The sequence below is a fragment of the Sphaeramia orbicularis genome, chromosome 1, assembly GCF_902148855.1.
Source record: "Sphaeramia orbicularis chromosome 1, fSphaOr1.1, whole genome shotgun sequence".
In the NCBI taxonomy this organism is placed as follows: Eukaryota; Metazoa; Chordata; class Actinopteri; order Kurtiformes; family Apogonidae; genus Sphaeramia; species Sphaeramia orbicularis.
Window position 1 is genome coordinate 28,596,043 of NC_043957.1, and position 17,212 is coordinate 28,613,254.

A 17,212-nucleotide genomic window follows, 5' to 3' on the forward strand; every position below is an offset into this window, starting at 1 on the left:
GAAATGGTGGTGTGCCAGGATGGCAGGGGAACAAATGTGATGTGTGTCGAAGTGATGTGATGTGTGAGGACAAAAGAAAGGAGGTAGAGTGAAGGGAGTTTAAAAGAAACAGAGAATGGAACTAACTCTTTCCCCTATGGATTTGTCAATGGAATATTGGACACATTAAATTAATCGCGGTTGGTCCATCTGTGCAATTATAGAGGAGAAAGTTACACCTGAACGGTCCGGTATGGATGGTAACAGTGAACAGAAAGGTACAATGTAAAACAACCCACGCTGCTAATCTGAACTTGTATTGTTTTAGTAATTTCACTTCAATGTTTGAGTCAAAGAAAATAAATGTTTCAAAATTATCAACAATCTTTGCATTTTCCTTGATCACCTACAAATAGACTCAAAATGCTAACTGCACACATTGTCCACAATAGTCCTGACATTTAATGCAAAGTCTTAATCTTTGGCACAAGGTATAGTATCAATCACTCTAGTCTTTTGCTCTAAACATACTGTACATTGAATGTTTTGACTTCTTAAACTAATAACAGTCTCAGAAAAAAGGGCCAAGTATTAAACACAGACGGGTGAGTGAATGTAAAAACATATTACTTAACCACACACTGCCTTCAAAAATGAATCACATCACAATGTAAATATTTGGGGCATCTGTATGACAGCTTAGTCATATTAATTCATGTTAATGTCTCTGACTCTAACTTAGCTTGATGTGTGGTTAAATAACTACCTTTAACAGTTACTCAATGATAAAAAAAAGAGCCATATTCTTAAAACAATCTACTTAAGATACTTTCATAATCTGTTCTTGCATAGTGGATTATTCTCCTGGAGCTTTTTACTTCTTACGAGCACGTTCAAAAGAAGATCAATAAGCCTTTATGGCCAGATATAAGATTTCAGGACTTTGTTAGGTCAGGACTTTTTGAAGTGGACAAAGGTATGGATTGCTGCACACGTCTTGGGTGGCAAAAATAATACCTCATAGACATTAACGTAACTGTAGAAATATTCACTACTGTTCTTTACTTTCTTATGCTTTTTATTTATCTATCTAGCCATTCATCACCCCTTTTTTTTTCTGTCTTCCACGTCTTTTAACACCTCCCGGTTGGTCGCTCTCTGGCCTCCTCCACTCCACCCATGCCTTTCTCACCCTCTCCATCCCAGCCACACTTCTGCTTGTGTGGTTGATGGCGCATCATCTTCAAAAACTTACCGTGCACACAAAGGCATCTTTTCAGTCCCACACACACAAAACTATTTACTGATAGCTACCCAATGCCAAGCACCTCAATGCTACCTGCTAAAAAAATGAGACTGGTGGCACATTTCTCAAAGTTCAGCTTTTTCTCATGATGGCGCAGCAACCGTGGGACGCTAGTGTGGCTTCACATGATACTAGATGATGCATTACCTCTCTACTTTGGCTACAAATACCAAATAGAGAGAGATTTTCCTCTGCTTATTTACACATTCCCAGATCTTGCACAATCTGAAATGCATTACTAAACAATGATGCTCTCAGGAAAAAGTATGTCACCTCACTTTTTGCACACAGTCTCCAGAGAAGCTCTTCCTCTGGTCAGTACGCGGTAAATTCACTATGAGGGAAGCTAGACAGATGTACCTTAAATTATTCGTCTCATCTGCAAACCAAATTAATGCACGCTCAACTCGTCTCTATCTTCAGCCTGTGAAGGTTCAAAGGGAAACTGGGATTGTGCGCTCAATGGGATATTAAGTCTTATTAATACCGGGGCCTGGGTGGCTCTTGGAAAGGCCGCTTTGTTCCCAAGGTTGGACTTCACTGATACCAGGGTGCCAAGCAGACACAGTGGCAGTGCCAAGGACCCGTGGTAATGTGTTGGCACTGAGCTGCCAGAGACTGAGGCGAGACAGAAGGCAGACAAGTCTGGCTAAGGCAGAACTGAGGTCAGTGTGACGGCTTTGACTGGTATGTGAAGGACGGGAGAGATGAAGTGAGTCACCGAGCGCTAAAAGGATATGACTTGGAGTGATATTCAACTGTGGCAGAACGTTTTCGCTTTGTACCGGAGCTTTTTACTTTTAAGAGCACATTAAAAGTCAAACTGCGATACGGGCTCTTTCTCTGGGGTCCTGAAGTCAGCGTCACTCATTCGGTTACATTTTGAAAAGTGAACTAACTAACCCTCATTCGCTGCTTACACACTGAAGGCACAGACGATCTTATTCCTATTAATCCTTGTCCTGTATTTCTTTTGGGGTCATACTAATTGAGCTGTAATTTTAGGGATATTGATTGTGGAAGCTGTGGGAACATGTTGAAACTGAGATGACAGACCTTGAGGGCAGAGAACTTACAGACTGACTGCTGCAGATTTTTCATAATACACAGTAAGCATCTGCAAAGAGTGATGCGCTCCTGTTTTACTGTTTCTAATGTCTTTAAGAGCTGTTGATGTAGAGAATATGTCTAAAGTCTATATATGGCTCTGCTTTTGTAATATCCTACTGTTTTAAGTGGTTTAATTTTATAGTTTACAACTTTGTAGAGTTATTTCTTCCCCTTATAATTATTCATGTTGAGTTATTTTAGTCTTAGCTATTGTAGGATTTAACACCTAATGTCATTTTGTTTCTTGTGGAAACATGGGATGACATTAAAGAACTGTTAGCCTTCATATGTTCTAGATGTTTAGAGACTGAGACAGAGAACCTCTGTTCTAGAGTGAGAGTTGGAGAAATGGTTGATGGAGTGCTATGCAAATGAAGACCGTATATTCCTTTTTGTATGAATTTTATAAAATTATTTTATTATTTTTATTATAATGTATTTATTAATTATTATTATGATTATACATATCCTATACTGTCCTCTAATTATATTTCTAATATATATATTTTGATCTTTTATTGTCAAAAGTCTTTATTTCTATTTTCTTCTGGATGTTTATTTTATTTATGTAAAGTATATTTAACTGACTTTGTATATGAAATGTGCTATATAAATTAACTTGGCTTGCCATAAAATGATTATTCATCGTAAGAATGTAACAAATATTTGAGAAATGTAGAGCTTGAGTATAAAAACATGACAAATACGACAATGAACTCCGTCGCATTTTGTAAGTATTTACCATGACAAAGGAAGTAAAATAACCCTAAAGATGAAATACATTTTTTATTACAATATTTATTGCAATATAAAATTACATTATGAGATTTGTCATTGTTGTTTTGTAGTCCAACTTAATGTTCAATTCAATGTGTCCAATATTTTATAGTGTATATCAGTGAATAAAAAAAATCCTATTAAATAATTTAGACTGGACAATTTTACATTTACATTACATTTACATTTATGCATTTGGCAGATGCTTTTTTCCAAAGCAGCTTACAGGGGAAAAAACTAAAATTAAAGAAAAATACCAGAATAGATTAAAAACATAAAAACATAAACATTTTATTTTTCAGTATACTATTTATGTCAACCAAATATTATAGAATGGTACACCACTTTGTCTTTTTTCTCTTTTTAATTTCTGACAATTTTCTACTGTTTAATGATCGATGTTAGGCTAAAAATGATACACCTTGTACTGATTATAATAGAGAGCAAAGGGTAAAAAAATGAATGAAACAAAGGGATAAATCTGAAATTGCTCCTGCTTTTTTTGCACAGAGTAATAATCACCTGGAAACGATGAAAGTCTGCCGGCTTGAAGTCATTGGGAGAACACCCACACCAGTCCACGATGTGCTTGTACTGACACTTGCAGCCCAGTTTCCGGTTCCAGTTGGTGATGCGCAGGTTGTTATCCACCATGCTCTCACAGTAGGCACTGTTTTCCAGCACAGTGTGAAAGAACGACTGGAGGAAGCAGGGAAAGACAGGGGGACACGGAAATGGACCATGAAAGAGAGGGAGAAGTGGGGAGAAGGGGAAATAAGAAAATTGTATTGCTTTTATTTTGTATACCATCCAATTCACAAGAGGAAATAGAGTATCAGCAGCAGGGAATGAGAGTCACATCCGCTCATGATAAACATCCAATTTCCTAATTCAATTCTAATCCAATCCTTGTAGATGGCTCAAAAGTCAGGATTTACATCACGCTTTCACTTTATGATTTTATGTCTGCCTGAGTTTCCTTTTTTTTTTAATATGCACATCTAATGCAGCAATAAAAAAGAGGCCAATGTGTAAAACTTCTGGAAGTGGCTTAGTGGAGGCATAAAATAGTTTGGTCAAAGGATAAAAAATACTTTTAAAAGAGGTGTGTATATGTATGTGTATATGTGTGTGTGTGTTACCTCAGCAGGCAGCAGAGTGTAGGCGTAGAAGCGCTTCATGTTGGTGACCAGGTCGTCCTTGGAGTTGATGACATACTCCACAAACATGCGGTTGAGAAGAAACCAGTCAGAACCTCCGTCCACAGAAATGCCTTCTGGGATTTTACGGTCACCCAGCCGCCACATGTGAGTATCGCACTCGTAGAACAGCCGATCCAGACCCTGTTTACGGATAAACCTGGCGAATACACACACACACACACACACACACACACACACACACACATACACACATAAAGGTAAGTTACACCACAGAAAAAACACATATTACATAGACACAAGACACTTGGGGCTTGTTATTTTGGTGAAATTTTCAGTGTTTTTGTGGGGAAATAACAGAAAACAAGAGAAAGGAAGCAGAGAATAAGAAATCTAGGTCAAAATCACACTTACAAAAAACATTTAATTCAGACTTTTGCACATAGAAAGTGACCCACTTGTTTTTACTCAAAATTTTTCTCTTAAACTTTCCAAAAAACCCCCCAAAATCCAGATGTGGTTATTATTTTATTTTTGGTGAAAAGTGATCAGATAACACAGGACAGACTATTTGAGTTAGACTTCCTCTTCATTATAACCAAATATCTGTCTTCTGCCTGGCCGGTTAATGACACATTCACACCTGTTAGTACACACTTTTATAGGTAACGAGAAGAGCGGCACCCATCATACATAATAGATGGTGTTACTTCTGAGAACATATCGAGTGTTTGATGGGTGGGAGTCAAGTTCAGGTTAACCAGGCCAAATTGTTCCTTCACGCTCTCAGAAGTGACAAAGCTGTAATGACTTTGTGGCTGACACACACACACACACACACACACACACACACACACACACGCATACACACACATGCACGCACACAGTTATGCACACACATACACACACACACATGCACGCACACAATTACGCACACACATATGCACACACACATACACACACACACACACACACACACACACTCACACACACATACAGGCATTCATACACAGATGACATTCTCCAAATGTGCTATGTAAAAAAAACAGACGCGAACAATCCAGTTTGTGTTTAGACGTCGATCCAATATTTGCATGCAAAGGCATACATTGGTGGATTAGCAGGATTATTATCATTGTTAAAACAAAATTAAATTAGGAATTAACAGCTTCTGTCTCTTTGAATAGCGCTGAAAAAAATTCAGTGCATTCTCACTCAAGTACTGCTGAGTCACACTGAGTCATGCATCCATGAAGGACGATTTTTTTCCATTTTTTCCATGTGTTTTTGTGTGTTTTTGCCCACAGTGTCGGCCGATGAGTCGGCTGCCACCAGGGTGTGATGGGACAAAAACCGGAGAGCGGTGGGGGTGGTTGCAGAAGAGGCGGGTGTCCCGGCAGTCACCTCTCAAGCTCACCCCATCAAGAAGGTTAATTAATGAAGCCACAGATGGGAGTTAATTGTATTATGATTCAGTGACCACATCGTCCTGGCAGGAGTGCACAGTGTGTGCACATAGGTGCTGCTGGGAATGTGAGTAAAGGAGCAAGAAGCACAGGAAAAGAGCCAGCCAGATACAAATAAAGGTGGGATAAATTAAAATGAGGTTTTAAAATATGCTTCTCACCTGGCATTGTCCCTGCCGTGGGACTTGATGAAGTTCATGTCTCGGTACTTGGACAGGAAGGCCACCAGCTGGTTATTGGTCCTGAAATAGAGAGAAATTATTTTGTTTTGACCGGGAAACATATGGTGAGGCCAAGCTGGATGTGATATATTGATTTTGCTGCACAGGTACAATGTGAGATTGGAGAAAAATAAGAGACCCTGAAAACATTTGTCCTAAGCCATGTAACAGTTGGAAGTTTTGGTCATTTGTCATGACATAGATTTGTATTTGTTCTTCTCTCTTGTTTCATGAATGAGGGTTATATGTAGTATTTCAACTTTCAAACACTAAAAATGACCTAAAATTATCATTAGAGTGTTTAGAATAAAGGCATTTGAAGTTATGTCAAAGATGAAAATGTACTGGACTCTAGAGATATGAATATATTCATACCAAGGGGATTCGTGACCGCCAAACCAAAACCAAAACCAAACTGTCACTCGGGCCATTTCGGAATTCCATGCAGCCGCAGCAGCAAGAAGCAATAAAGCTGTTTCCATGTTTGTTGCTGCTGCGGCCATACTGCAGCTGTGTGGAATTCCAAAAAGGCCCAAGTGACAGTTTGATTTTGGTGTTGGTTTGGTATGTCAACAAACGGACTTTGTGTGATGGAGTCAACTTCAAAGTTGTTCACTTTGAAGGGAATGATTCAGGTGCGTAATCAACGGAAAGACTAACGGATTCATAACACTCAGATTTGATGAAAAATTGGTGATGAACGTCATACGCTGATTTAAATAGGAGGAAATTATGTTCTATTTCTTATAGATTAGTCACACAAAATGTGACTCTTGATTTTATTTTTGTAGCAGCTAAAAAGTTAGAGCACGTCATGTGTTGTTTGATTATTATGTAATTGCACATTACAATCATGCTCATTATATAGTGATACTCTAGTTACACTTATCAAACAACAGAGGCTAAAGTACATTGTCATGATTAATCTGCATGTGCAACTCTCAATGGAGATGATAAGATGACTCCTCAGCCTCTTCCATATCTAGCTCTGGAAGAAATTATGTGTTTAATTATGTCCCACCACAAGTGAGTTTCTAGATTCACTAGCTCAACATGTTATTGCATATCCTCTGAGCAAATGGAAAAATTATAACAAGTGACACTATAGACAGCACAAATCAGAATTTACCAATACTTGAATCAGTGTGTTGAGAGTTACATGGGAATGTGCATTTAGCATCACTCTGCTTATAAATGACCCATGGATGTTCACATCTTGAAATGGAAACATGGATTGTTGATCATTTGGTCATGATTCATTGATATCGTAATGAAAAGCCTCACACATTAAAACAAGTTTTTAGGGGCTTTAAGTTGCACACCAATCAATTAAAGACTGCAACTGTGCTCACTTTCAGTCCCGTCATGCTGTTAAGACTCGTTAGGATTATACAAAAGATATGATTTTGATGAATGACTTCATGCTGGTGTTACATTGTAGAGCAGTCTACTCCTTCATACACAGGCCAGACAGGCTAAAAGCTTTGCTCTGCAGGCTATGCCCCAGTCAATGGCTCTAACATTTCATCTGTGGTGGAGCCTTTCATGATGGTTTGGCTTGCCTTTCGAAAAGAGCAGGAAGGCCGTGGTAAAAAGCTCAAGGATCAGTGGGGGGAGGGACAAGCGCATATTAATGTCATTTTCTCTTGAAGGAGCAATTTCACAGCCTGGGGGGCTTATCTTAGGAGGTCCTGAGCCATAAAGCCTAACTGATGATATGCAGTACAGACATGCAGTTTTCTCTGTCTCTACTTCCCCAATATAGACACACACTCACACATGCAGGAACGCTGTGCATCTGCTAGTATGCACATTGAAAGTACATGCACAGAGACAAATGCTTGTAGGCACGTAGACACACATACAGACTCAGAGCAAGGGAATTTCATGTCAAGCTCCAGATTTGCCACCTGAGTGGTCACCCTGTCCACTGGGTCTAGTTGGCTCACTGTCAGCCCTGTGGCTGCTCAGTCTCTCAGTTGTACTCACACACACAGACACACACACACGCATATACACACTACTTTGATTTCAACTCCAACTGGCACTCAAAAATGTGCACCTTTTCAATATCATAGCCGATTAAACTTCATCATTATGCCACTGTTTCACTTGCATGGCCTTAATGTTACATTTATAATATATCCTTTTTACAGCAATGACTTTAAATATACCATTGCAGAGGTAATAGCTAAATGCTATGGCTGATGACTAATGAATTCACACCGCAACAATACTCAAAAAGTTCACCATTCTTTCCCCAAATGCTCCAACTTAAGTCCTTTAAAACCTCGATAAACTTCCTTACCAACTTCTTTATTATTATTTTTTATTTATTTATTCCATTTTCCAGATGAACAATGTCATCTAGAAAGGTAAGGGTTTTTTTTAAACAGTGATAAAAGATGCCTACCACTAAAAGAACCAAGTCTTGGTTGCAACACCTTTTCAGTGCACAGGTGACAAAGTGGAAAAGATTAGAAGATATGAAGCCTGCAGCTAGTCATTGTCTCATCGAGCTCAGACTTCTTAAAAGCTGCTGTAAAGTCTATGAAAGGGGCTTTAAAGGAAGAAAGAGGTAAAAGCAAGGAGACAGTGTATATAAAAGCTGGGAAAGAGGGTTGTACTCTCTGACAAAGCAAGCGTGTAACTCATCCTCTGGCCTCTATGGACACACACACACACACATACACACACACATATACATCTCCCCCTGGACACACAACCCCTCTGCTGGTGTGAGGGGCTCTGGGTTTGCCTTTGAGAGCCATCCATGCGGCAGGACAGATATTATCAGGGAATTAGAGGGGAAATAATGCTTGTCTCCAGTCCCACTGATAACAACAGCAGTAGTCAGGGCAGCGTGGGGCAGGGGAGCCCCCCGCATTCCTGCCTGTACCAACACAGAACAGTCACAGCCAAAAGATGGCTGTTATTTGGACTAAGTCTGTGACCCAAGATACTGTAACTTCAAGCTGACATGAGGGAAGACAGCTGCAGGTTCACAGCGCGTATTTTTGTTGGGTAGTTTATGCATGATAAATGCAATTAGATCAACATTAATTACAACATCTTGTAATTCATTGGCGATGAAGTGGAAGAATAAAACCTGTAGTTATAGGGCTAATGTAGTCTGGTGACACTGAAATATCTGTTTACAACACAATGTTTTTCTGTCCTGCTGCAAGTCCATAGAAATAATGTAATGCTGATGTGTTTATTTCTGAAGGAAGATGTCTCTTTTTTTACATGATCCTCTTCTCAAAGAGATCAGAAAGGACTGTCAGCTACAAAACAACTGCATGGGTTTCATTTTCTTGCTTGAGGACACTCAAAAATCATGCTCAGCTCACATAAGGGCTTGAACCTAGCCTGCTATTCAAAAGGATGACATGTGCAAGTCAACTCAGTAAATATGCAGTGCAAAGACTTGGTCAAATCCAAGCTGTGGTTCCAAATGCACTTACTGAGCAAAGATACTAGACTAAAATTTCCATATTTCCATATTGCATGGATCCAAAAACATGCAGTTCCCTCTCGTTCCCCTTCCCTAACTGCTTATCCTCACTCGCTCGCTTCTCCCTGTCATTTCTGCCTCTCGGCTCCCTCTTTCGCTCCATCAATCGTTTCGTTTCCCAACAGATGGGGCTTAAAACCTCCACTGTCAGCCCTTTTCTCAACATCACGGTCATGCAAATGAGGAGGCAAAAGATAGGAAGAAAACAGTGTTTGGGCACACACACTTGCAAATACCTTTAATCATGCACTGACACAAAGACAGACAGCCCAACAGGCATACAGCCAGGATAAATATGCACGCATGTACACAGACAGGTAGTGAGAAAGTCCGAGCTATGCAGACAGCGAGACATAAACTCAGGACATGCACAAACTCACACAGAAACACAGACTAATAGACACAAACAAGGAGTTAGAAGTAATGATCGATATGGAGAAAACCACTAAACACAACAAGGCTGAACGAATCTGAGAACAAAGTCCACATTTGCCTTGCATCTTGGCTCCAGCTGTGGACACATCAGATGCAGCTTCCTTTTACCCAGTGGCCATTACAGCCTGTCTAAATTCAACTGGTGGACATCTGGCTGTGCAGAAGAGATAACTCTCTGCTTAATAGGAGGCTTTTAATTGGCTGCTGCAAAGCTACATCAAAAACCCAGCAGACCCTGAACTCCCATAAGGACTATAAACTCACATAAAAATGGTACAAGTCCTGAAAAATTTTCATCCAATAGCCTATTTCCATGACTTCATGTCCAGTTCATGTACACTTTGTGGCTTTTAATTACCTTTTACAGCCTCTTAAAAGGGATGGTTTCTTGTGGAGAGATGGCTTTCAGACTGTACAGTACACAACAGGCCTGGAAAAGTCAATAGGTATTGACCCTGAGCAATTAAATTGTAATCAGTTCACCATGTAACCCATTCAATGGAGTGCAAGAAAGGAAACAGGGACTTGGAAGAGAAGGTGTGAACGAATAATGTTTGAGAAAAGCAGAGGTTCTACTTCATTGATCTGTTTGGTTTGGAGTGACTCTTTATTTAAAGCTTGCAGTTAACCACAGGAGCCCTGACCAGTGTGTATTGAATTTCCTCCATATTGGCTGAGAGTGCTTTCTCAAAGTTGTGCATGGTAATTGCTTGCCTTTTTAAGGAGAAACTTGTGTTCAGTACAAAGATGTGCTGCTGACATATTGCTCATACATCGCTCTTCACAATTCCCTCTTCAAGTACTCTAAGGTGTCACTTGACTTCCCTTCCTATGACCTTAACCCATCATCCTTTGTTCAGCTGTCCTTTCTCTGATCTGAGATCCTATGTTGTTACCTGATGGGGTAATCGGCAGCACTGAGGTTGATGAAGAAATCCCAGCTCCAGTCCCTCATTGCCAGCAGATCAGCCATACTGCGAAGGTACATAGTCAGCAGACTGGCACCTCCCCATATGGTGGCCATGCGCCATGGTGTCACTCTCACATTGGGATACAGGGCTGCCAAGGTGTGCACCTGCCTGTGCAGGTAATTGGAGCGCTGAAATACAGATCGAGAGATTGATTTAATAACATTGATTAATTATCTGTCTAACATCACTGCATGTTAATTTCAGATAAAAACTGAAGGTTTAGCATGTAACCCTTTATTCAAAATACAGCGAATTATCAGTCACTTAACAGGTCTCACATTAGGTATATCATGTGAGTTTGTGTCTTACCTGATCGACATGTATGTAGTAGAAATGGGACGTATGATAGATGGCTTTGAAGAGGCGCTGAAACTGACGAGAAGCCCGTCCATGGACCACCAGCACAAACGCTATTCTGACTGGTTTTGGTGGAAAGCTCTCAGCAGAGTCCTCATCCCATTGGACATTAGCATTGGCTTTACCTGTGCAGGTACACAGACAGCATATCTATACTGACTATATGTACTGCAATGCAAAAACACTTGTTATCATGGCAACAAAATACTTGCAAACAATATTACACGGGCTCCTTATCAATTCTGAAGATATTTAACTAGCTGAGAGAAAATTAAAATTAATTAATAATGAAAAATACCTACAAATGCAGGTAAAAAGTCAAACATAATACAGACGCAAAGAATTAATGAATTAAGGTTGTAATAACTGTTTCTGCTTTTAGTGACATCTAGTGTTGAAGTCACAGACTGAGGGTCAGGCTGCCCTGACTCTAGACACAAAATAATCCTTTGTTTGACCACCTGTTTATTTCAGTCGTTCTGAGCTGCTCAGTTAAGGTTTAATTAACTCTGGTCCACAATTGACATATAGTATGACACACACATAGTGACAATAATGTGAAAAGGAGAAGAAATATAACAGACTCTGTAAATGTCCACCCGCTTCTTCTGATGATATACCATTCCAAGGTGACAAAAACACTGATATTTATTATAAGGGGACTATGAACTAATGAAAACAAACTTATGAGTGTTATGTTGCATTTCTGTCATTAGATTTTATCATCTGATCATGGTGATCATAAACATGTGTGAATCCTACACACACTGGACCTTTATAATAAACAGAAATAACTGAACAATAAGGCTGTTAAGCAGTACAGTCAGCAGCAGTGCTGATGAGCATTTTTATAGTAATTACCTGTTATGTCATGTGAATATAAACTGGGTGCTTTACAGTGTATCTGATGGCTCTCAGTTTGATCTAAGGAGGTACCTGTTTTATAATTACCAATCACAATCTCCTAGGAACTGGTGACAGTATTACTACACAAATAACCACAATGCCTTGGGAGAGCGATGTGTAGTACATGGCTGACTCATGTAACTATGCTCACTGACAAGTATCTGTGACTTACGCTATCAAATTAATTAATAAATTAGAACAAAGCCGTCAGGCAGCTCCTTCACACCTACTGTGGAACAAAAAACATCCACATATGCCACAAATACAGTTATATAATGAAATTCCAACTATGACAATTTCAATACAATACTACACACTGTGTAAATGCTATCCTCATACAGACAGGAATCCTATAAGGCATTCCACTGGGGCTTTCAGGGTGGAGCACAATTTGACAATGTGCCATAATTCCTCGCATGCAAAACTCCCAGAAGATGCCTTGAGTTTCACATAAATGACAACAATAAGCATGCAAGTGAACACAGCCCTGGCCGCGGCCTGCCAAGCCACTATCAAATTAAACAATTCCAGTCATCTCTGGAGAGCCATTGGTAACCTCAAATATCTTCATTGTGTGGTTTTACACTACCCTTATCCACAAAAAAAAAATAAACACTTGTACTCTAAATCTAGAAAACCTCCCCTGGAGCATTTTCACTATCAAGTCCACTGGCATTATTTCTGACACTGTTTGTTTTTTTGAAGAAATCTTTGGTTATTACAGCAAATGTGTGCACATGGCCTGTGAGACATGTTTGTTTCACAGAATGTGCCTAAAGGAGATTAATGACTATAATTCTGAACTTCTATTCCCAAGAGCCTGTTTGTGTGGTAGAAGTAGAGGAAACTGAGGGAATACTGAAGTGGGGGCTGTCTATTCCCCTGAGGTTACATTTACTCAAAACTGGCCCTCCCAGTTCGTCTCCACATCCACACACTCAAGACCTGTCATTATTGAAGATTTAAAGGCATGAGTCTGGCATTTTTATTCTTTCTAAGTTGACTAAGACTAAAAAGCTTTAGCCCTGCTGTTTCAATCCATTGAAATTTAAGGGCACTTGTCCAACATGGCTTTGTTTAAAGGTTGACCATAAGGGTAAGGTTAATGACACGCTCCCCTGACTTCAACTGGCTGTGGCTCCTGTCAGTCACTCATGCTGATTTTTCGCTGTGTGCTCTTTCTCTCTCTGCATGTGTGTGTATGTCTGTGACAGCTCAAGGGGGAAATCTGCTGTGGGCCATATCAGATTGAATGGTAATTGGTGGCCAGCTAAGAAGGTTCACTGGTTTGCTTTGCACACGGATAATTGGCCAATCGCATCACAAAGCACTTTGAGAGTGTGTGCTATACCAGCTAGCTGAACTAATGAGCGCTGCTGTGTGTGTGTGTGTGTGTGTGTGTGCGTGCGTGCGTGTGAACTTAAATTTGGCTGTCAGTTTAGCTGAACATGTGTGTTTATCAGCAGAGGAGCTTCAAGAGTAGTATTTTTACCCAACTGTGCACCTGAGGAGACCGCAGTTAGAAAAAAGAGAAGCCCTCCACTTGAACTCATCACTCTTCATCATCCTTCACATTGCCATCAGTCTTTTAAACTGCCTTTCCTTCATCTGCTATCACCCTGCTCTCTTCCTTCATCATCTTGTGCAACTTCAGTCTTACACACCCTCCATCTTAACTGCTCATATAGGATGTTAAAACAAGAGGCGAGCTACGTATATATATATCTCCCAAAGAGCTTGTACAAGATTGCATTTGAACATTTCTGAGGGTATTGTGCCTGCTCTTCATACACCATGCACAAGGAAAGAAGCACTACAGACACATAAATCACATTGCTCTGTTTGATTTGTATGAATGTTCGGAAAGGACACTGACATTTCAGTGGTTATGACTCATATGAACATCTCGACGGTAGCTACAAGTCAGTGCGAGGCTATTAGGTTAATGCTAAATGTGTGGCGGGTCAGTGACTACCAGCGTGCACCCTGCTGGTGCACTGCAGCCCACTCATATCATAATTAGCCAAGTTAGCATATGGGAGGCAAAGAGATCGAACACATTCCTTGTGTATTCAATGTTGCAAATACCAGAGCTAACACAATTGCTAATCTAGCCAAGGCCTCAAGGACAGAATGCTGATCAAATCAAATTGGACAATTTTCTGCTAACAAGGTTAGGACTTAAATTGGGATGGGGAACAACAGAGGGAGGAGGAAGAGAGAGAGAGATAACACATTGGCAGGCAGCAGGCAGGCAGGCAGGCAGGCAGGCAGGCAGGGAGTAAGAAAGAAAAGTGATTTAATTTAGCTGTCGTGTTGTTACAGCCCAGCCACCAGGGGAAAGCCCTTTTCAATTTCTTTGTCTCTTTTGATCATACTGTCAGTTTGAGTGGGATGGCGAGTTGCCATGTGAGATGACAGGAGCTTAGGTGAAGACACATGATACTCCTGCTCTTGGGAAGGGGAATGCACAAAAGTTGCTAAGTCACCGTACCTCCTTGAGTTCCAATAAAATGAATGAGGGCTAGGAAGGTACCTGACAAGAACAGACAGCATGTGTAATAGCTTTCTCCTCCTCCCCTGCTGTCCATACTGCATGCAGTCCATTCCCACGTGGGTAAATGCTACTGTGTGTGTCTGCACATGCAAATGGGGCGTTCACTTAAACTTGGTTGTTGGTGTGCGCTGCTAACTGATGGCACCATCTACAACAGCCTGTGTTTACAGAATCAACTTCCAGCCGGCATATGTCCATAAATTCTTGAAACAAAAAATGTCTGTGCATGTTTGTATCTGTTTGAGCAAAGAAAATGGAACCTGTGTTCTGTGGCCAGTTTTATAGAACAAATGAGAATGGGAAAATGGTTTGGAGAAAACAGAAGCAGCATCGCTGTTTCTCCAACAAATTACCTTACTAATTATATATCAACAAAAAAGGCATTTGTGGCTTTCAAAGGAAGTTCAGTTTTACTAGAACAGGAGCTATTTTACTATAAAGTGCTACAGTTTAGGCAACACACTTTGTACTTGATAATATTTGTCTTTTTTTGCTGTGAAAAAGGTTGTAGCAGAGACTACAAGTGAAATAGCAGGAAAAAAGTCAAAACATCAAGAAAGAACCTTGACAACCTGTCTGCCTTTTCTTGGTGTTTTGTACTTTTAAGAAGTCAACAAAAAAAAAAATCAACTCAGTTTGTTTGAAATTATTTCTAAGATGTTTCTATAAGAATGAACTGATGAGCCATTATCTGCTGAATCCACATAATGTGTTGTACTTGGAAGATTGATTTACAGATAAAAATCTTGTGGTGTTTGTTATGAGCGTCTGTGAGGTTTTATTATTGTCCTTTATCCACTGAACATTTTGTTGACTAAACATATTTTCTGACACTTCAGAATACCAAATCGATTAAAACATGTAGGATGGTGCTTCTAAAACATGCTGCATGTTGAGAATACAACTGTTTCTGATGTAATGTAATGTTCTTAAATGAGATGTCCACACACTTGAAAGCTGAATAGCTATCGAACCATTCACTGTGAGTTTTGGAGCAGAATACAAAGTGACTGCACTGCACTATTCAGACATAAGCATTTACTATACCTAAATGAACTCAAATCAAATAATCAATCAAATTAATTAGTGACTGACTCACCCTCAAGGGGGCAGTAGCGAGTGACCTTCTCAGGCATTAACTGCCCTTCTTTGTGTCTGCAGTACACCTCAGCGATCTGTTGCCGACACTCCTTACTCTTGGCTCTGGAGAGAGCTGAAATGGCTTCCTTCCCACTGATCTCGCACTTGGGTGGCTGGTCATAGGTCACCTCCAGCGGCGCAGCAGTTGCCTGCCTCCTGTGCGGGTGCTGATGTCTGTGCTGTGACTGGGCCTGCTGGGACTGTGAGACACGGTAGTGCTGCCGCTGCTCTCCACCGATACCTTGACTACCTAGGTAGGATGCGTTGTTGCCAACAATCAGCTGGTGGCCTACAGGCAGCACTTCATTTGAACTGCGGCTCAGACTGGGCGAGTTGTCCCGCCAGGCCTGCTGCTGGGCATGGGCCTTCTCCTGCAGATGCCCCCGCTGCTGCTTGCTGCTGGTGGCCCCTACAGACTGCCGGTGGGGCTGTGAGCGTGCACCAAAATTACTATTGTCTATGTTTTCAAAGTCTTTGGGCACAGAATTCTCGTTGTTACTGTCCACCCTGCTTTTCTCCTTTGGTCGGTGAGAGTAATATCCATCCTGCAGAGGAGAGAGGGAATAGGCCGGGAAGTGTTGGTTGAATGGGGAGTGAGGACAGAAAAGAGGGGGAGGGAGAACAAACAAGAAAAACAAGATCAGAATTGAGTGAGCGAGGTGCATATCAAATGTCGGATTAACAATCAATGTGGCATGTATGAGCGGGCAGCGCCGCATCGAACCGTGAGGCATGAAATGAAGTAGCAAGGTATTGAGTGCGAGTGCTACAAGGCGCATCCTAACTGAAGGTGATGCAGGGCTGAGGTCTCTGCCACTTTGTGCCATCATCAGATTAGCCCCAGTTTCGATTAAATTCTCCCTCAAATAGGCCCGGGACTCCTTAAACAGATTACCAAGAGGGGATAAAGGGCCCGCATATGACTGTGAGTTTGTAGAACTGTGTGTATTCCTATTTATGTGTTTATGTGTGTTTATGCATTTGTCCAATTCGTTTTCACTGTAGCCACAAGAGAATGTTAGGAAATTGTAGTGGTGTGGTTTGTAGCTGGAAACACTGCAGTTGTCAGTACTACGTAAGTGCATATGTGAGAATATCTGAATGTACAATTTCCCTATCTTTCCAGCAGAACAAGCTGAAAGTGAAGGAGGGGCACAGGGGAGATGAAGAAGAGAAAAAAAGGGTAATGAGTGAAAGTGGGGAGTGCAAGAGACACAATACATGAGTTCATGTCTCAGGAAGTGCTATTTTGTTCCAGTGAAATGTGCTGCGATGCATCTGCCAGGCTGCCATAGCGTTGTTATACACCT

General features: G+C 40.7%; 1 protein-coding gene across 1 annotated transcript in view; it reads right to left on the reverse strand.

The window, feature by feature from the left end:
• xylt1 (xylosyltransferase I) overlaps positions 1-17,212 on the reverse strand; it is an 87,691-nt gene that overhangs the window by 21,387 nt on the left and 49,092 nt on the right. The window contains exons 2-7 of the mRNA XM_030141098.1: positions 15,862-16,447; positions 11,252-11,424; positions 10,868-11,070; positions 5,960-6,040; positions 4,315-4,531; positions 3,695-3,871 (exon numbers count right to left, since the gene is read on the reverse strand). Of these exons, the coding sequence (XP_029996958.1) occupies positions 3,695-3,871; positions 4,315-4,531; positions 5,960-6,040; positions 10,868-11,070; positions 11,252-11,424; positions 15,862-16,447 (1,437 nt within the window). The remainder of the gene's footprint in view (positions 1-3,694; positions 3,872-4,314; positions 4,532-5,959; positions 6,041-10,867; positions 11,071-11,251; positions 11,425-15,861; positions 16,448-17,212) is intronic.